The sequence below is a fragment of the Cydia splendana genome, chromosome 2 (assembly GCF_910591565.1).
Source record: "Cydia splendana chromosome 2, ilCydSple1.2, whole genome shotgun sequence".
NCBI classification, from domain to species: Eukaryota; Metazoa; Arthropoda; class Insecta; order Lepidoptera; family Tortricidae; genus Cydia; species Cydia splendana.
Genome location: NC_085961.1, coordinates 19,343,739 through 19,366,862, shown reverse-complemented (window position 1 = coordinate 19,366,862; position 23,124 = coordinate 19,343,739). Strand labels below are relative to the sequence as shown.

The window sequence follows — 23,124 nt, the reverse complement described above, 5'->3', positions numbered from 1 at the left end:
AATGTTAGTTTTTTGTCAACTTACTGACCCGTTAAGTCTCTGGGAAAAATATAAGGACAGTTTTTCGGACGACATTAAACGGCAACTTGAGAGAGAATTGCAAAATGGTGCGGAGTTTTACATGGATGAAGTGTATCAGTGTGTGTGATTTGCTGATACCTAGCGGAGGTGTCACGGTTTACCTCGGGGTGGGTTTGCTGATACCTAGCGGAGGTGTCACGGTTTACCTCGGGGTGGGCTTGCTGATGCTGATACCTAGCTACTGCTTCTCTGTCTACATCAGGGTTAATTTTTTGGTAATTGCTTACGGCAGCTTGGTGATCTGATGATTTGTTTTGCATATATTTATTTGCGGCAGCTTTTAGTTGTTTGTTCCGTGTAGTATTCGTGAACCTGGCACGGCGTTTTTTAGTAACTGTTTTGGTAGCGGTAAGAGATAATGATGAGTTCATTCCTTCTCGTGGTAATCTTCTTGGCAACCACAGAGAGGAGTGAAGAAGGGGGCTCTGATATTGTGGGTCTTACGAGTAATTCACTGCGAATATATACGTCAAAATGACCGCTAGACAAATCACTTGAAAATCTTAGTCGGCCCACCGGATTACCCATAGTACCAACTCTCATATATAGCGGCATTGTTGCGGTAAACTTCGAAAACCCACGGAAACAGTTGTCCTGCCGCTACCAACTCGCAGAGACTACCGTAAGTAAACGGGCGCGACATTTCAAGGCAGTATTCAACGGAGCTGGAGTAATTATCACCGTTACTGTTAATGAGACATAATAACAAACTCCTCTCAGTTGGCCACCACGTGACTAACGATTTGCTCGTGCACCTCCCTGGCCATCACCTGCGTATCATACAGAAGATAGGAGATGGCGCGAAACAGCCGGCCTAGCCAAGGTTACAATCGCTATCGCTTCGACAACGAAAAGCATTATGTCTCTCTATCACTCTTCCATATTAGCGCGACAGTGACAGTTGCGTTTCGATCGCTACGGAGAGTAAGCGATTGGCATCTTGGCTACGCGGCCTGACAGGCTCCATCTCCAATTATAGGTACTACGGTGTGAGCCAACATGGTCCCATCAATATTCAACGATTCAACAGCCATTGTAGGTATTAGTGAAATTTTCCCTGAGCTAATAGCTAAAAAAAATTACTTTAAGGCATTGCATTCTCAAAAGTCTGGATCACGTGTGGCTGTAAATCAGCGTGTATGTTACAACCGTCTATGCTATCTTCGTAATTAGCATTCCCCACCAGGGGCCATAGTTCACGTCGGCTACGTTATATTTTAATTTTGATCCCATTTTTGTAATTAGCGTCCCACTAAACCATGGAAATGATACCCATATTGATATTTTGAAATTTCAACCCCATTGCACCCCCACCAGGGGGATGATTGTTCACTTCGGCTACGTTAATTTTAATTTTGATGCCATTTTTGTTATTAGCGTCTCAAAATACTATGAAAACGATACCCATATTGATATTTTGAGATATCAACCCTATTGGGGACTTTTCCCCCTCTTAGGGGTTAAATTTTCAAAAAACCTGAAACACGTGTTTACTCATTTATCTTTAGGAATACTCCTGTGAAATTTGGAATAAAATAGTCTAACTAATCTTGTTTCCCCATACAAACTTTGGACCCCCATTTCACTCCTTTAGGGGATGAATTTTGAAAAATCCTTTCTTAGTGGACCCCTAGACCTTATAAGGAATCTAGTTGCCAAATTTGGACTTTCTAGTCCCAGCGGTTTGGGCTGTGCGTTGATTTAAGTCAGTCAGTCAGTCAGTCAGGTCTTTCACGTTTATATATTTAGATTAACAAAAATTTAAACGTATAATGAAGACATAAAAACAAAATAAAAGCTATTCGTGTGAATAAACTCAATAAGAGTGGTAACGATTACGTTAATATAAAGATACCTCAATATCCAAACGTTATAAGAGTTTTGAAATTTCCATTTAAAATTTAAACATACGTCCATGAAATATAACTTAAAATCAGGTAAGTAATAGTCATGTGGAAGCTTTTTTTATTAAAAGATTCGATTATGTTAATCGAAGAAACATTAAGTCTGGTTGCCGGTGTGTAATGATTGGTAATGATTGTGTTATTTTATAGTCATTTCCAAGCTTTTGATTTTTAATTAGCCGCGTAGGTTTTGATTAATGTTTGAAAAGTCAATGAGTAGCTTATCTATTTAAATAAATCAATAAGAACCAACCACATGTTTGTGACTAACGTACCATTATAGCTTGTTGTGGCGTGTTTGCATCTTGTTTTGTCACCATATTTTGTTTAATGCTTTAGATTTTTTAGAACAAGATAACTCTGCAACGATTTTGAGAGCAAAGACTATGCACATGTTATTTAATACCTACGTCAAAATTTCATAGAAGTTTGACGTTTAAAATAATACTTGCACAGTCTAGGCACTCTAGGCTATTAAAATCACTGCAGACTTATCTTGGTCTAACTCTAACGCCCTCCTAGCCTAGTCAGTAGTGCCGCGTGCCTACGTAGCTCTCGAAGGTCCCGGGTTCGAAACCCGGTAAGGACTTTATTTGTGTGTTTATCACGGATATTTGTTCCTGTGTGTGTGTTTGGAGGCTTACATACTCAGTGTATGTAAGGCATTTTTAAAGATTTTTGACTGTTTGTATTTGTATTTTCTAAAGCTACACGCACAAAATACCGATTTATACTAAATATTTTCTTTGATGATATTGAAACGTTAGCTTTGTGCTTCGTTTTGCTTTACGATGGCTTTACAGTATTTTTGTCTGTAAAGAAATGTCCTAGATGTAGACGGAAGCCGATATTCACATGTTTGTGAAATGTTTTTATGCCAAAAAGCTTCGTAAACAAGCTTTCGTGCTTTTATGGAAAGAGGGGATTTCCGTTAGAGGTTCACAAATTTTGTTACAATATCTTTACTTTTCATCATTTCATTCATTTCACATACAATAATTGTGAATATACACTTATATATTTTCAGGTGTAAGGTATGACTGCCAATTTAACCATAATTAAGTACCTAATAAAATGATGTGATTTCAGCCTATTGCTACCTTAAATAATAACCTCAAAAAGGACTTATGAGCAGCAGTTCTTTATAAACTTTCTCTGCACATCGTTCATAGAATGACTTGTGAATGAATTCCGCTTAAAATTTGCGTTTTAACGAACGAAAAAAACGGTTCCGGCGTTATAAATTGTGCTGTTCGGTGAAGGATCATAAACTTGATTTATGTGGACATTCGGTTTGAATGCTTTAATGCTGAAGAATTAAGAAAAGAAGCGTTTTTTTACTCAGACCTACAGGCTAACAGGTTAGGTAGGTTAATTGTTAGTTACCAAATATTAAAATTACCTTATTGCTCAACGTTTTAACCCTTAATCAAACGGAACACTTTTTATGAGATTTTTAAAACTAAGAATGGTTTTTAGGTAATTTGGGTGCGTAGATTACGAAAAAATATATTTAAAAAAATTAAGTGCAGGGGAAAGGGGGGTTTTGCGGTGGGAAATAATTTCCCGCTATCCGTTACGGAATAGCAAAATTTTGAATGAAGTGGGAAACAGTTTCCCGGTGTCCGATACGGTTACGAACTTTTTACTAGTTAGTAGCTCCCCCCGGCTTTGCTTGGAATTCAAGTATGATTTTTTTAACGTTATCTTCAAAAATCAAAGAAATAAATACAAGAAAAAGAAAACAAAAAGAAGGCATAGAGTTTTTGTGTAACAGACAAACGCGTATATATTTTTATATAAGGAAACAAATTAAAATTTAGGTGTATCATTTTTTTGTAAATCGTAAGTTCAGGAACAAACAATGGAAAATATTTTCCCACTTACTAAAACCTTAAAATCTTGGCGTTATCACAATTCTTTTCAAACAAAACACAGGGAAAATAAGTCTAGTTTATGATGGTATTCAGTGTATGCACTAACCAGATTTTTTTTTCGCATTTAACCTCAAAACACTAAAAAAACTGTTGTTATTGCAAAAAAAGTCACGACAACTGACATTGACTTTGACGTATGGTCACAAATGGCGGCCATTAGAAAAGTGTTGCTATTTTTGAAATTAAAAATGTTACTAAGATTTTAAATCTGTATGGTTGGTATCGCTGAATGCTGCCATTAAAAAGATAAAAAATATTTCTTAAATTAGAATGAAGTGGGAAATAATTTCCCGATATTTGATTAAGGGTTAATACCTAATTACATTAGAGAAATTGATATTTCTCAAGCTAATACCTACCTACGATATTAATATACATGTATAATACTGCATTGTTTTGCTGTGTTTGTTATAGCTACTTATGTAAAAAAATAAAAACCTAGGCTCCTTCAATCGACCTTGTTTCGTCTGTTATAAGAAAAACTTAGTAAAGAGCATTTAGGGTAGTAGATCATTCTACGAGTACTTAACTATTTACCTAGTATTAGCGATAAGATCCCCTATTATTTTTCTATGTACTCGTAGTACGAGTATTACACCAGTCAAATCTTACAATAAAAAAACATTGCGTGATGTAGTTCTATATTTTTTTCATGTTGTTTGCAGTCCTTGGAGGAATGTGAAACTATGTTTTGCAAGCAAAAAAAAGTTGTGCTCCCTGCGTAATTTGCAAAAAACTGCAAAAATTTCGGAGTTTTTTCAGTTTTTGCACTTTTCTTATAAAACTATGGGTTTTTGGTCAAAACTTGCTATGTAATGTTAAAAGAACATTAAATTTGGAACAATTTAAGCCCATGTACAGCGCCTCATGTTAAATAGCTCATGAGATATGGAACTTTAAAAAAGGGTATTTTTTTTCCTTAGAATGAAATTTTTAGTTTTTCCTATATTTCAGGACAAATATCGGCACAACCGCTCATGCTATGAGAATCTATATTGCGAGAATAAAGTTGTAGCAAATTTAATTACCTTTCATTTAAGCGCAAGAAAGGGTCAGTAAGTTCTACAGTTCTCTAGTTATCGTAAAAAAATGAAATTGCTATAATGAGGAAGGCAACTAATGTATTGTTTAAGGCATTGTCAAAATCCGTACAAAAGGCAGTACCATCGTCGAGAGTGACATCTACGATTAGCTTTTACCGGTCTTCTCCGATAGCAGCAGAGCGATGTTAGAGATCAACCATTTTTAAAATGCACTCCCCTCTTAAGCACTTCATTCATTCAGTAATGAAATCAAGATACAAACTGTAGTTTGGCTTGTTTTTAGGCTCCACTTTTTGGTCGTAGCCATTGATTGTAGTCCACGATACCGATTCTTATTTAAGAATTAGTTCTTGTTTTGATACGACCTTGACGATAGTTCACGGTGATTGGCGTGGTGTTGGCGAAACGCACCAGAATCACTGAAAGTCGTGTCAATAGATATCTAGCTGTCGCTTTTTGGTGCTCTTGAGTGTACTGTGAGTCGTGTTAATACAAGATCACGATAATATCCTAACCACAACAAATTGATACATCAGAATCAGCTACCATTACCCACTCTAGGTATACGTTTGTGTTGTGTATAATCCACGGGTTTTAACTAGCAATATCCTATTACTACGAGTCTTAACTACATGCATAAGTGTATAGATTGACAAACTAAATCGGGAATAGAAGAAGAACTAAACGAAACATGTAGTTTGTACTAGTTTTTATTCAGTAAGGTATAGATAAGTGTGTGTTAACATGATGCACGCTCTGCCAAGCCGGGCAGATTGCATACATTTGTTACTTTCTAGCAATGAGACATTCTTTTGGCATAATTAGTTAATCATGTTAACATTGAGATATATTTGGTTACGAATTACTCATAGCTGTACTATGCCAAATAATTTACAAAATCTTAGTTATCGGTACTTAAATATCCCATTTGTAACTCAAAAACTTCAATATGTATTTGCCGTATTTTCTATTGACAAATTAGTCCAATTATTTTTATTTTTAATTGGTCCAGACTATAAATACATTTATACAGTAATAAGATTGAAATAGGTATTTATAGTCACAACCCGTGGATTGACAACTCACTGAGCAGTAGCTCCACATACATTTAGCCTTAACAGCCATTGGAAAAGAATTTGCAATATTTCGTGTAAATACGGTAAACCACTGAAGAAGTTATAATATACTGGTAACTTGGCAAGACTGAGTCACATACATGCCTATAGCACAAACATATACTTAGCGTGGGTAATGGTAGCATTGGTAGCTGATTCTGATGTATCAATTTGTTGTGGTTAGGATATTATCGTGATCTTGTATTTAACACGACTCACAGTACACTCAAGAGCGCCAACAAGCTAGATATCTAATGACACAACTTCCAGTGATTATGGTGCGTTTCGCCAACACCACGCCAATCACCGTGAACTATCGTCAAGGTCGTATCAAAACAAGAACTAATTCTTAAATAAGAATCGGTATCGTGGACTACAATCAATGGCTACGACCAAAAAGTGGAGCCTAAAAACAAGCCAAACTACAGTTTGTATCTTGATTTCATTACTGAATGAATGAAGTGCTTAAGAGGGGAGTGCATTTTAAAAATGGTTGATCTCTAACATCGCTCTGCTGCTATCGGAGAAGACCGGTAAAAGCTAATCGTAGATGTCACTCTCGACGATGGTACTGCCTTTTGTACGGATTTTGACAATGCCTTAAACAATACATTAGTTGCCTTCCTCATTATAGCAATTTCATTTTTTTACGATAACTAGAGAACTGTAGAACTTACTGACCCTTTCTTGCGCTTAACTGAAAGGTAATTAAATTTGCTATAACTTTATTCATTGCAATATATCTCATAGCATGAGCGGTTGTGCCGATATTTGTCCTGAAATATAGGAACAACTAAAAATTTTATTCTAAGGAAAAAAAATCCCTTTTTTTAAAGTTCCATATATCATGAACTATTTAACATGAGGCGCTGTACATAGGCTTAAATTGTTCCAAATTTAATGTTCTTTTAACATTACATAGCAAGTTATGACCAAAAACCCATAGTTTTTTAATAAAAGTGCAAAAACTGAAAAAACTCCGAAATTTTTGCAGTTTTTTGCAAATTACGCAGGGAGCACAACTTTTTTTTGCTTGCAAAACTTAGTTTCACATTCCTCCAAGGACTCCAAACAACATACAAAAAATATAGAACTACATCACGCATTGTTTTTTTAGGACATTTTTTTGTAAGATTTGACTGATGTATATATGCACCTATGTGTATTGTATATGAGCATGTATAATATATTTTATGATTTTATTTTAAAGGTATGCAATAAAATGTACTTAACTGGATTTTAATTTAAACAATTAAAGACTTTGTTTTAATTTTACAATTTAGTGATAACTACAAATGTTATACATTTAGATGGTTAAGAATATTAAGATAATACGATTAATGAGCTTATTTATCGTTTTTCATATCTTCGTGGAAACATTTAAAAAAAACACTTTATAACAGAGCATGGAACCCGGATACATTAAATCGGTAATAAAGTAATTGAGGAAATCGGGCAATTTCCATACCCTTGGGGTGAATGCGCTAAGGGTAAAATCTCTTTGAAGTTTAAATATAAAACTTGAGGCGATTAAGTTTAAGACAAGTTTTTATCGCAGTTTGTGGGTACTTTTCTTTAGGCAATCATCTACTTATCAAGACGATTCTAACGCCACTAAACTCAATGTCCTTTTATTACAGTGTATTTGTCCACCTTCGATTTTCATCAGACTAGTTTGATATGCATCATCACCGACGTAACGTAGGTATAAGGTAAATGTGGCATATTCCGTCCACTAGCGTTCTTCTCGAACGACGAACAACATTGACGAAATTATGTCAACAAAGCAGCGCTTGCTTTTAGTTTTAGCAATCAAAAGCAAATGGTTTTTTATCCCTACGATTGAAAATCAAAGAAATATACGCTGGTGGACGGGATAGCCCCCATGACGGAATTAGCCACATCGACCTTGCTCGATTTTAACTCAATTGAAAACTAGGAAGCGGCCTTGACGGACTGGCGAATATTGTAAGCGGTGTCCAAGTTCTCCAAGAGAATGGGCATAAATCATATGTTGGCACCGGGCGGGTGCCAAAGGGTCGACAGTTTTTAGGCCCATTGTGAAAGCCCTGGGATAACTGCACAATAGAATCAACCCTGTGTTTTATACCATCACAAAGGGATGAAGAAGTGAAAGAAAAGGTCAATGTGGCTACTGAGAGTGGGATACAGTTGAGTCATTGTTGTTGAAATAAATTACCTACTTGACACTCTTATTGGCCTATTTTAGTTTTAATATAATAAGTGTATAAATATAAACATACAACCTAATATTTTTAAAGTTGTTAGAGTCTGTTCGGAAAGAAAAGCGTCGTGGAATGTGTTGGGCCCCATACATTTCACGACTCTTTTCTTTCCGCACAGATTCTATTCAGGTGCTGCAGTACGACAACCGATCTGATAAATTGTGGGAAGGCATGATGAATGGAATAAAAGAGTCTATTCGACGCTATCATATTAAATATACTAATAGCTTTAGCAATATTGACCAAATTTCTCAATTTAACATATTCCAGTTACTAAACCTACCTATAGGGATTTGATTTTAATAATACTTTTTTTAATTGACATATAATTAAATTTCTTTAGACATAAATTTTAGACTAAATAAGTATACCTAAGTATTCATAATTAGGGAGCAACAAAATATTTGTTATAAACAATAAGATGATAACTTATGTAAAACAATTTAATTACCAAATATCATGGAATTTATTAAATTTGAAATTCAATATTGGTTACAATTACCTACAATTTACATATATCACGGGTATACATGTGATTAAATGAATCGCGTAACAACCTCAAGCTATAATACGAACATAATATTATTCACTCACGAATACGCACAGAATACTAAGTAAATATATCAGAGAGTGACAATCAAAAGAAATTCATTAGCATGTAATTTTTATTTATGGCTGAATACTAGTTTAAAGTGATCATTTTCATCAAACTGTAAGCAGATTGTTTGCATTGACAAATGAGCTGATACCTACCTTTACTTGATTTCTCATTAAAAAACGTAAGTACCTATAAAAAAATGAAATTAACATCCCATCAAAATTTCCATTCAGTACAAAATAGGTCACCCGCAATACACAGCTGAAGCAATTGGTTGCCGGTCATAAGTAAACAGTACTTGCGGTTTGCAATTAAGTGACGTTTCTGTAACGTATGGTGTGTTGGTAACGCATATCAAAGCGACCGCACATTCGCACAACCGCGAATCTCGTGCTTTCCGTGGTGAATTAATATCACTTCGTACAGTAAGCGACCTCACCCAGGCGGCTCTTCGGATCGTATTAGAACGCTGGTGTAGAGAATTTGACCTATCGGTTAACCCCACCAAAACAGAAATGGTAATGTTCACCAATAAAAGGGCACTTGGCAACTTTACCAGACCAACACTCTTCCAGACTGAACTACAGCTGACCGATGAAGTTAAGTACTTAGGGCTGACTCTCGACAGTAAACTCAACTGGAACAATCACATCAACAAACGTATAGACAAGGCGGGAGTAGTCTTCTGGCAGTGCAGAAGGATGATCGGTAAGAGGTGGGGACTCAATCCGAAAATTACCCTTTGGCTCTATAAGACTATAATCCGCCCCCTACTCTGTTACGGAGCTTTGGTTTGGTGGCCAAGAACAAACCTAAGCAACGTACGTGACAAGCTACAAAGACTCCAGAGGCTCGCATGCGCGGCCACCACTGGTTGCACGAGGTCCACTCCGACTGCAGCCATGGAGGTCATGCTAAACCTTCCACCGCTGCATCTACACATACAGCAAGAGGCCAGTCTCTCAGCGGTAAGGTTGCGAACCCTCAACATATGGTCTAACATCACAGGAGCTCTTCACACAACATGCCTGGAAAAGGTATACAACGAATTTCCAGTGCTCAGGGCGGGCACGGATCGAATTCACAAACAAGCCATCTTTGACAAAAGGTACAAAATACAATTATATGAGGACGACAACTATGAAGGACTCAATCCCCGGGAGCTGAGAATCTTCACTGATGGGTCCAAAACAGACAGCGGATCGGGCTCTGGTACCTTTTCAGAAGACCTGAACATGTCAATCACCACTCCGCTAGGAGCCCATAACTCGGTATTCCAAGCTGAGTGTATGGGCATCATAAACGCGGCGGCTGCCACCACTGCAAGGAAGGTAGTAGGATCCTCCATCCGCATACTCTCCGACAGTAGAGCAGTCTTAATGGCCCTAAAAAGCCATATAGTTACATCCAAACTTATACAGGAATGCCACGAACGACTAATGGAGGTATGTCAGAACAACAAGATCACCTTACAATGGATCAAGGGACACAGTGGATCCCGAGGTAACGATGCTGCGGACGAGCTTGCCAGACAAGGATCGGGTGCGGGGGCGATTGGCCCGGAACCGATTCTCCCGATACCGTTTAGCAAGGTACGCTCAATGCTGCTGGCACGCACTGGGAAACTACACACAGAACACTGGCTAAACCAGACTGGATGCAGACAGGCCAAAGAAGCCATGCCTGGCATCAACGGTAAGCTCACAAGGACGCTCCTTCAACTAGGAAAGGTTCGACTGAGGATGGTAACCAGTGTCATAACAGGTCATGGACTTTTTAACAAACATCTTTTTATAACAGGTGTCACAGACAGTCCCCTATGCCGTGGATGCATGCAGAAGGAAGAAACAGCCTCTCACGTGGTGTTGGAATGCAGCGGAGTGGCCCCATACAGGGCAAAACATCTCGGATCTCCGAGAGACCTCCCCGAGGTCCTACTCAACATCAAAGGTTTGGTGGGATTCCTCGAGGAGCTGGGCTGGCAGGACTAGCCCACCCCCTATCACGCAAAATAGGCGCAGGACGTCGAGTTGCGGAAAATCGCCCGTACTACAATACAATACAATATCACTTCGAGTTCTTACGAGAGCTGAAGTATCTTCTATTCCAGAATTCTTGTTATTAATTTATAGACGATCTAACTACTTTAACGGTTTAGATATGTCGAAATTTCAACTCATTCACAGCAATTGTCCATATTTAGTATAGCAAAATAAAATTAGTCATACAGTCATAACACAGAAAACTAACTCTATGGTCTGTGTTAAAAATTACAATTACATGATCCAGCATTCAGCAAGGTCTCTAACACTTGCTATTTAGGTAAAACCCACAAACATTCGTAACAACTGAGAGCCACCTATGTGATCTATGCAAATTAATGACAATATATTATAATTAAATTAGTAAAAAAAACATGTCAATACAGATACCCGATGATACTGATCTATAAGCAATAAATTATTGGTCGTACTTCATCAAAATATACGTTTTAAGTAGCAATCACTTTGCTTCTTTTCTTACGAAAGTAGCCACGTCTGCGTACAATATTTATGAGCTAATTGTCCTATTTACCTACTGTGCTTATATTGCTATAAGGTAAATACATATAAGGCAATACTAGCATCAATTGCTTTATTGTATTCTGTTTTAATTTAATGCAAATATAAACATAATTAGTACTGCAAACCAAAATTACCAGGTAATTCCACCTAATGCCATTTAATTTAACTGCGTGGTTAACATTAATCAGCTTAATCTTTAGATTACAGACGCCGCAGCAGCGTCGCGACAAGCCTGATCTATGACACACCTTTAGTACATGTACCTGTAGTTAGGCGCAGGCCTGCGCTAAGTGTGGACGTCGACCAATATCCATATAAACCGAGGATAATTCAAGATTTTTAAGTCAGCAAAAGATTGACAGTTTTTTTAATATCATATAAAATAATATTTCCCATTGGTCCTTAACAGGATTTTCTCAAATGAGCTGCCCAGCTGCACCAATCGACTACAAGCGACGAATTAATGATTTTATGATTAACGTACCTACGTAAATATTTAAGCAGAAAACTATGTACAGTCAGCCAAGAAAGTGGTTTACCACTTTTCGACTCTATCAATCAGATATAGTAATAAGAGGAATGTAGTAATTACTTACAGCAACCATACGTATTCCGGGGCATATTCAATATTAAATGCAACTACAACTACAAGAGAACTAATAAAATTACTTAATTCAGTTTTTTCCATATTATTTTCAGTATCAGTTTCTTTTAAAGTGCTTTAATGCACAAGTCTTGTACTGTACCATAGAAAATAGAGCCATCAGTAGATGTAATCATTTAAAAGTACTTGGATCGCGTAGCTACTTCTGTTGCTGATTATAAAAACACGTATTGCGTGTGTTTTTAACAAAATAACCCAACATTCACCTTTCAAAACAAGTGGATACACGATTAGAAAGGGGGTAGTTTAGAAGTTTTCACATTTGAAGTATCCAGCGGCTTGTAAAGTTGCCCGGTGCAGCTCAGTTCAGGGGTCGAGCTTACGACCCGCGGGCCGCGATACAATTGCGAGTTGCCAGACAACGTTTGGAAGAAGTTATGAGAAATGGCCATAAAAGCGGGATTCAATAAAGTTTTATATTTTCATAATAAAATAATATTTGAATTTATGACTGTCGTACACGTTGAAACTAATATTTGGGCGTTTTCAGAAATAAATATTGAAAACCCGATTCTCACAGATCCCGGTGTTTTTGGATTCTTTCAACTCAGAATCACTAGCATATTCAATTCTGATGATAAAATAAAATGTCCCAAAAATTTGTATGAAAATTGTACATTGTTGTACGTCACGCACATATTTACAAGTGAAAAACTTTTTCATACTAAAACGTGACGTAATGGAATGGACATTTTGGGACATCTTTTTTTAATGGTGGGATGGAGAATGCTGTCGATTCTGAGTAGAATGAGCCCAAGAACGTCCAGATGCGAAAGAATCAGGTTTTCAATATTTATTTCTGAAAACGCCCATTTACAATATTTTAATACAGTAAATTGTGTTAGGTAAACAAAATAAAGAAACGACTCAATATGAAGACTGCAACATCCGTCCGTGTTTCATGAAAGTACATAACCATAATATATCATGTCTGTCACATGAATATAAAACAAAAAACTTAAGATAAAAAAATCTGATCAGTCTCTCGTGACTTAGTGCACATAAGCTTTTAACTCAACGGTCAGCGGATTTCCTCTTATAGAAAATTTCCTGTAACTTTTCGCATCAAGAAAACGTTTCCAGCCGTCTTAGTCGCGACTGGCACTCACCCACTTATCTTTACCCAGCACAACAGTAATAATTTGTCTTTTAAAACTTCTCATGCATATGGCAGGTTATTTTTAATGAAAACTAATATTGATCGTTGAAGTTTCAACTGCGACAAATGGTGGAATTTGTATGCAACGTAACATTGTTGTTGCAGAAATTGAGTCAAAAAGTTTTTAACTTTTTAATTTAATTGACAGTAAACTCTGCTTCGCCAACTAATTTTCAACCAGCAACTCTACTTTGAAAACATTTTCCATTGGAACTTGTAATATTTCTTCCATCAAATTCATCTTTCAAAAGCATGGAATAATTCCTTACCGTTTGCATCCGTTCTTTTCAAATGTATTTGAACTGTCGTAATTTCACCATTCACCCTACGTGAGTTCCCAAAATTATTGCTCTGACTGCTGGGTTTAGAGCAAAGCCCAATATTTATTCAGCCAATGCAAAGGCCAGGAGGTTGCAGTCGACAGTAGACGGCAATAAATTCTAAAGACAAGATTAAACTTGTCAGGGGACCCCATTAACTTAACGCAAATTTATGCAAATACCTCTCTTGTTAATGCGTCGGCGAATGCGGAGATGTTTTTGTTGGAGGCTTTAATAGTTTCGTAAATAGTTGATAAAGGCGCTCCGCTCCATCCATCAATCCCGTAGCGTAATATCCCTCGATAAGGGTAAGCGTGTACTCCTACAGCTCTTATAAAGGAACGAAAATTAGCCTTATCCGTGTAAACTAAAATGTTATCGCTACCACATCTTAGAGCTGTTTGCATCCTATAATAGGAGCTCGCAGAGCGGTTTTCATGAAAACAACTGTCATATCTAACTTCCCGACCAAAAGATGAAACTACGCCTATTAGATGATACTACTTACTTACGAATTTATATTTTGAATAAACACAAAAGTGAACTTATTCGCATAAAAGATTACTATAGTACGAACGGATAATATAAAATTGATACATTTAATCTCCATGACAGGCATTAAAATGTAATACGATTATTTAACCTGTGATACTGATTGATCTGTGGACGCTTACCTTAATGCATTCGGCGTCGTGTGAAGTCACACCCACACAATTTAATCCTACGCCATTCAATTGCAATCCAGTAATTATCACAAAATTCATAATTAAATTGCATCTTACAATAATATACCTGTTTCGAAATCGAACATTTTTGCCCTGTAGGGTAAATTTTGCTCATTGAGACATTATTAAAAACGTGTTTCCATCATCATCATTCAGCGTATATACGTCCCACTGCTGGGCACAGGCCTCCTCTCACTCGCAAAAGGGCTTGGGCTATAGTCCCCACGCTGGCCCAATGCGGATTGGGGACTTCACATACACCTTTTGAATTTCTTCGCGGATGTATGCAACTATGCAGGTTTCCTCACGATGTTTTCCTTCACCGAAACGCAAATGGTAAATATCAAATGATATTTCGTACATAAGTTCCGAAGAACTCATTGGTACGTGCCAGGCTTTGAACCCGCGACCTCCGGATTGAAAGTCGGGCGTAATATCCACTCGGCCACCACCGATTTTTTTTACCGTGGTTCCATACTATGGTTTAAATAAGACGTATTCAGTGAATAGGTACTATTCATTCATGGCATTACTAGGTGACTTAACAATTTTGCTTTCGACAGAAAATGGGACATTTCACCTCCTTGGGCAATAGTGAAACTGTTACATGATCAAACAAAATTTTAAAAATTATTTCAACTCGGTACCTATCAATTACAGTTATCTACGATTATGATATTTTTGAAACAGACCTACGTAGTACTGAACATACAGTTATATTGGCATACTTCGGGCACATAAAAACCTAATAACTGTATTTTATGTTGTTGTGTATAATGACTATGTATGTACGTTATCCATAAAGCAGAGCACAAAGAAACATAAAGACCCATTAGTATCAAGTGTCACGAGTGAACGATCTTCATTATATAAACGTTTTTATTTCTTTTGTGCTGCTATTATTTCAGCCTATACATCAATGTACCGATTAGACACTTTCCCGTGTACCGCTCCATCTATTTCATTAATCACGTCAATGTGAAAACTAAACGTGTCTATAAGTATCAAAGCTATAAAAACCTTATCTGATTTGACGTTAGGTCTATTTTTGTGAAGCTATTTCGGCGCTTGGAGATCAGAATGCGGTGTTTAGCGGGATCAGGTTGATTGATTGGCGTCGGACGGGTCAGAGATCATTTCGGCTCCACTAATTCGTTTGTACTGATTACGTACATTTATCGGACGTATAATTTTGAACACGTAATTAAAGAAACAAACGACATTGGATCGTTTAGTTCCTTAAATGTCCCGTAATGTTTTATGTTATTAAAATCTGAGCCACATTTTAAAGTTTATGTCTAATTGATTAAACCGTGTACATTTTGTAATATCTGAATAAAGGGCAGTTCTCTATTTGGAAAGATTACAAAAACGTAGGTACTTCAACTAATTCAATGTTAAGATTCTATGTTCAGTCATATTATTGTTTAATAAAAGCAAGACACCAAAGATTCAATATTCCAAAAAATAAATATTATTTTCGAAATTAAAAAATAAAGAAAAAACATAATAATATTCCTATTTGGATTATGTATACATCTCGTCTCCTAGTCATCGTTTTAAAACATTTTTGTAATTTCCTGGTAACGTTAAAATATCGTTTCATAAGTATGCAAGTTGTTGTCTAATTTGCAAATGGAGTCGTGTCGTAGGCCGAGCAATTTGGCTTAAACGGCGTCTTTTAGAACATCCTCGAAGTAATAGAGCCCTGAGAGCATTGGCATTTTTGGCACGTAAAGCCGCGTTATTTTGCATATTTCCTACTTTACATTTAGATTTGGTGTTTTAGAATTTGTCTTTTCTAGTAACGTGTAACCATTTACCTCGGCCTGCTCAAACATTTTTAAATCCTTCGATTTATTTAATTTAGATTATGTTGCTTACTATAGACAAAATTGTAGAAATTAAAAAATGACAACATCGTAGTGTCGTCCGTTTTCTTAAAATGATTTGAAAGGGACGACACTACGATGTTGCCACTTTTTAATTTCTACAATTTCTTGTCGGTCTATACACAGTTCTTTTGGATACTTTTATACTAGTACAGAAAGGTGAGCATATTATACACACCTATGGTTACGCATGTACGAAACTTATGAATAAGTAAAACCGAATCTTTTTTAGAAATACATAATATATTAGCTCCGTACCTGTCTGTTAAAGTTTGTAAAAAGAAACGTAGAGCGAAAAGTTCTAATCTTGTACAATATTAGCGAAGAAAAGAAACAAGAGGAGATAAGAGACTAGTTATGGATAAAAGGTAACACGTTCGAGCATCGTGGATAGGACACTGCCTCATACAACTGTATTTATATATTTAAACTTTACTTTTTTGCATATAATAAAAAAAAATATAAAAATGGCGGATGCCTAACAGCATTCTCTACTAGTCAACTAAAATTTTGTGTATAATTATTTATTGAATAAACCTATGTGCATGAATTGTGATAAAATCATACAAATCAATAATAAATATAAAAGTTACCTACTTAGCAAGTACGTTCCAGGTAGTGTGCAAAGAATCAAAGCAATCAAGAGTGCTGGAATGTTTTTTTTAACATCGATCGGCTGTTATTTCATTATCGTGTCTACCTACCTACATAGTTCTAAGTATAAACATAAATGCTAAATTTTATAGCACTAGATCATTCCAATGCGCTTAAACAATTTACAATAAAACGTATCTGGCTATTTTAATATTTTACGAAACCTAATGACACTGAACTAAAATGTTTGGTTTTGAAAGATTGTTTGCACCCATAGAAAAGTTTTGGCCTGATCCGAACAAACCTTTTGTTTATTTATGCACCAAACACTGCATTGAAATGATTGAGAAAAGACAAATGCAAGTCCAAATTATGTATAGTCATTATTCAATATACAATTTTAGTGAATTATGAAGATAATAGACATTCAAAGATATTTGTAGAGACGCCGATATTGACCAGTTCTTGAATGCAGAAAGTTTTAGAATTACTCCACAGCGAGCAGGTGCGGATAGTGTGGTGCAGTCCGACAAATTCTTTAACTCACTCTGAAATAAAACTGATAATGCAGCTCCAGTGCACCAGTGCAAGTATGCAACATTGTTTATAACTAACAACTTTTATAACGCCTTGATACTAGTAGTGGTAAATATTTGCACCTAGGTACACAGTATACGACGAAACATAGACTCTTCCTTCATGGTAGATTTTTTCTGTATTTATTTCGTTCTATTTTCAATTAGACGGATAATTTTACATACAATTTCTGTTATTAACGCATTCACTGCCAGGGGGCGTTGCCTAGGAACAAACTTGTATGACGGTGGACGCACATGTGCGTCGGGGGCAGTGCATGTGTTAAAAACCATCTTATTGGAAATTACAGACGGCGATTGAAAATGTATCAAAAATCCAATTTTTCAGAACACAAAAACTTGTTTTTGTTAAATAAGAATAGAGTTACGTATTTTGGAACAACGTTTGGTATGTACCTAGGTATGACAAGTTTAAACACAGTCATAGAACATCAAAATCAGAAAAAGTCTACTTAAGTCCACACATTTGAAATTGTATGTTGCGTACATTTTGTATATTACCCTTCGTTCTAATTGTCTTAAACCAGTTTTCTATCTCATTGGTTGTAGAATGTAGATGTGTAGATATCAGGCTCATAGTTACTCAGAAAAATATCATTACCTAAGTCGCTTTCAGTTCCCTGATTTTTGCTCCCGATCCCCGTAATAAATAACGATGACACCCTTGTACCAATTGATCCGCTTAATTACAGAAACTTAATATATCTAATGACTTTTCTCTCGCTGCGATTCTCTACTCTAGTCTCTGTCTTTCATTACCGCAAACAACATTGCTTTTTATTAGGACACCAATCCCCTACAAGCAATTAATCCAATGCGAATACTAGTGGATAATCTAAATGAAATATCTTAAAGCAGATTTTCCTAGCAAGGGTCATACATCAACATGAGGCGAGTCGATAAGGGACCCCTCAAGGGACGAGTGCGGAAATAAATCTGAGTTTCCCCCCACCATTCGGCCGCAAGGTTTTTTCGCGAAACGCCTATTCCGCACTTTCCCACTTTTTGTAAGATCTTTATGGATCATGTCTTCAGCAATTATATTTTTGTTACCGCATATGTAGGTAATCACCATCACCACCATACCATCCCATGTGCTTACCATCAGGCGGGCCGTAAGCTTGTTTGCTACCGATGTGGTATAAAAAAAAAAAGAGAAGTCGGAAGTCGTGGAATGTAAGGGAGCATAATAAAGTAGGTGCCTAACTAAATAAACTATTTCAAACCAAAAATCATTTTTCCAATCGGCTTAGTCACCGTCGAAAAATCAGGGCACAAAGCTAAAAAACAAAACAAAAATTCCGACCATCTGAGAACCCCGAAATCTTGAAGTCGGTTATAAACAACATTTCTGTAGAAGGTGACAAAGTATTCAAGCAGCGATGGCCCTTTCACGGGGACAAAAACCTAAATATAAAATCGTTCGTTCGGAAAATACCATATTTCCAGAATACCTAGTTGACCGGAGCGTAGCGAAGGTCTACGTTTCGACTGGAGCATTTTGCTTTTGTATGTCCGGATGTTCTCCTCTACAGGTCGCAATTCTTAACCGAATCTTGTGAAATTTTGTGACTGGATTCTATGTCTAAATAAAATTTTTTTGTCCGTCCGGATTTTTGAATTTTTTTAAAATGGCGGAGTCGTGATAGCTCGCGCCTAAACAAATAGTGGTATCGGTACCATACGAGTGTTTTCTTTTTGAGATATGTTTATAGATTAAATGGCCAAAAATTCAGAAAATTTATTTCGCTGGTTTCGGAGGTATTGAGATATTTAATTTTAACTAATTTTAATTTGAGAAGGAATAGCTAAATTTCGTCAACCCATCTAAGAATTATTTGGCTCAGTTTGTAAACGTTCGCTTTTTCTGTTTGCACAGAGGGTCTGGGTTCGATCCCCAGTAATTGTATGCTGGGATATTATAACTTTTTGTATTTTTTTACACATAAATTTCGTATTGTTTTTTTTTTTATTTACTATATTTAAAGCTCTTAGCACCATGTTATTTAAAGCTCTGATCGCGAGGTCTACAGCTCACAGAGCCACTAGTTACTACCTTCAAAAAACCATTAAAAATATTTATTTTTATATAAATCATACACCTTTCTTTATCTCATTATAACTAGTAGGTGCCTAATTCTGCAAGTCATGGGAAATTCTGGAACTATATACATACACCGAAAATATTGCTATACAAGTACTCGTACCGTAACGCCAAATTTAATACTTATTATATGAATTAAGATTAAATAAGCTTTTGCGGATTAATTTAGGAATATTCTCAGATGTATTAATTAGTGGGCTGACTAAATAGACTCTGAGTAACATAATATTTGAGAAATTCCTATTTGTAGCCAAATTGAATTTTAGCGTAAGACCTTAAAAGGTCAAAGGTTTAATCGCTTTTCGGGAACGATTGCATCCATCTTTCTAATCTAATTCGAAGCACAGGAACCCTGTCGGAATGAAACGTTTCAACGAATCGTTTAACTGAAAATACTAGTAGGTATTGAAAGTACATTTTAGCGGCTGGCATAAGATAACTTTTACATCAAATACGTACTTAATTATTTACTCTAATTAACCTGTTTTGATCCAGACATGCATCCATGCATAATTATACAATCTTCAATCTGACAGTGTTTGTATAGTCTGCGATAGACTGAAAGGCCTATGAAGTGAAGAATATAAGTGTGTGATATTGTGTGATACTTCAATTCGTTTAAAAATCCGCTCCTATACAATCAGAGTTACGCTATCATTTTAACACGACGCGTTTGAAGAACATGGAACTTGGCATGAACATTTACGTAATACGAGTGTGGTACTAGTTTAGTAAAGAAAATAGAGCGAGTAGAACTTTGTATGTAAAGCTTCTACTCACTATAGTTAAGAATGAATTTAAAAGTGGAAAAATTACTGTCTTGGGTGAGACTTGAACTCACGGCCTCTGGATCGATACTCTAGCGTTCTGCCATCTGAGCCACCAAGACCTCATCCATAGCCAGCAAATTTTTCCACCATATTATGGGTCAAGGGGACCCTATAGTTTCTTTGTCATACAATATCTAGCAACGATAACTTGTGCCAGACATGCATATATGTTACTTGAATGTTCATGTCAAATTTCATATTACCTTTTTGGTTTTTGTTTAGAATTTATTAAGGATTATTTCTTACCTTGACACTTTTTTCCTAACTCTAATACTTTTCTTAAAAATTAAAAAGAAACCGTCAACCGAGACACATTTCATGCTAAAAGCGGGGGTTGCGTCAGGGGGAGGGGCTGGGACGGGTGTGTGCGTAAAGCACCACACTCAAAGGTATTCATACTACATTAATTTAATGCTAGCTATAATTTGTTTGTCTTCCCCATACATTGGAACATAATTTGGCCGAATCACAGTCATGTTATGCTTAGGTCATTTATAGTTTTGTTCCAGTGAACAGCGTACCTACACCTAGCTTAACACTCGTACGGATATCTACACTAAAATGGAAATGTCTTTTTGGCTCCGGCAACAGTATCAACCGATACTAGATTTGGACAGGCGAAGTTTCGCTTGAATTATTCGGGATTATACGGCATTATGCAGTATTATGCGGTATTATGGGCTGTCGCTTTGTTCCCGGAGAACGTATTTATCTGGTGGTGAAGTGAATGAATGGGATTTATCACTATGGCATTGAATGAGTGAATTCAATAAGTGGGCGATGAATGATTGGAATGGGATAGCTTCAACAGAACGATATTATTCACATTCACCCACTTCATTCATTAAAGTTTTAAATAATCGTATCGTTTTATTAATTATTGTGAAAAATGTACAGCACCGCGCTCTTGGCACTATAAAAATTTTTTAGTTGTATTATTTTTTCTTCCAATTACAGATTTAAAGCTTGCGAGTAATGTTAAATCCAACTCATATTTTACCTTTTTGCTTACCCAAAATATTGTAAAAAGGGACAAGTAAAATTATAGTGACAATCAAAGAATATTTCAAGGCATCCAATTGTTAAAAAACAAGTTAAGGTGCATTATTTACTACTATTTCCAAAATGCATGATTTAAAAGTATCTTCCTACTTGTTTTGTTTATATTTATAACCCAGTTACTAGGTTTTTATGCATGATAATTACATACATGTTAAATAGGGAGCATGGAACCCAATCTTGTATCATAACTTTAATCACACTTTATCACTTTTAGTAAAATTAAGTACCTACATTTACTAAAATGTTCCGTGCTTGTGTCTGCTTGGTAGAGAAGACCAATATAAGTTGATATTTGATGCTGATTTTGTAGGAATGTTAACTAGAGACCACATTACCTTAGCTAGTGTAAGTGTTTAGATCCGGGAAGCTTCAAGTACGGGAAGTGTTTTGGCGCAAGGAAATGTGGCGCTATAGGGTTGACACGATTTTATTTACATATTTAAATCCATAATTAGTTCCAGCAAAAATGAAAATATACACAGGCACATTGAATTTATAAAAAAACCTCACGTAAATAATTATTATAACAGAATTAGGTATATATCCGTCTTCGTCGATGTTGAGTTTATTTGTGTATTTTGTTTCATAAAATAGTATCAAAGCTTTCGCCTGCCGCTGTATCTTTAGGTTTTTGCTTCCTGTCCTCATCGTATTACCTCGTGGGCCTCGATCGGGAAAATTAAAAATAGACATTATAATTCGAAATGAGCTCAAACAAGTTAAAGTGAAAAGCTAATTAAATAAAACCACAACAAATTACCCCTGGTCCAAACTTCTTGTCCGGGCGCGCATAATTGTTGAAAAATGTCCTGATAAGCGCTAATTTACGGGGAGCGGGCCGCATCTTAATCCTGCGGTATCTGCGCGCTGGGCCGTTCAACCTTATCGTGTGTAATGGCACGAATAGTAACTTGAATTTATTAAAAATGGTAGGTATTAGGTATTCACTATACGAGCCGCTTGGTGCAAAACATCTTAATCAACAGACATCGTAAATTTTATAGCATTTTCGGTGCAGCGGAGTGGTGCTAACGGAATTGGTATAAACAATTTCAACCCTAATGATAGTAATGATTAATTAGCGTTAATTACGTTAATATTAACCTTAATTTACCATTTCAGTTGGAATTGCCTATACCAATTCCGTTAACACTACTCCGCTGCACCAAAAATGCTATATTTACAATGTCATTCACAGAATGTCATTTATTCTGACTTAAAGTCCGTTCGTCCGTCGGTAACCATGTTATCGGAGCAACAACACACGGAGGCATTATGAAACTTTAAAATACTAGCTAAGTATATTGTTCACATTTCATCTGAATGCATGTCAATTATAATAGACCTCACGGTAAAAATGCGGTTTTAATGTACAGTCTTAATAAACATTTGTAATATAAATAAGGAATGACCGGAGTTCAGATATTTGTGAATGACTTATTCACTCAGATTTTATTTGATGAGTTATGTACCTGGACATTATTATTAACGTAATTTTTTTTCTGTTTCATTTGTGTTAAGATCCAGACCAGGTCACCAAATATAATGATTGCTGGCTGTGTAACAAAATTGTTGTAATCAAATTCTATAATATGCTTGCAGATTGATTGATGTTGGGATTAATACATTTTATTTATGAGCTTCTGGCAAATAAAACGGATCTATATTACGTGATAAACGATTGCAAAGT

At 36.1% G+C, this 23,124-nt stretch overlaps 1 protein-coding gene across 1 annotated transcript; it reads left to right on the top strand.

Moving 5' to 3' along the window:
- The first annotated feature begins 9,439 nt into the window (after positions 1–9,439).
- On the top strand, positions 9,440–10,915 carry LOC134801173 (uncharacterized). The gene is made up of 2 exons (XM_063773723.1): positions 9,440–10,619; positions 10,725–10,915. The coding sequence occupies exons 1-2, from the start codon at positions 9,440–9,442 to the stop codon at positions 10,913–10,915; spliced, it is 1,371 nt and encodes a 456-aa protein (XP_063629793.1).
- Positions 10,916–23,124: the final 12,209 nt, after the last annotated feature.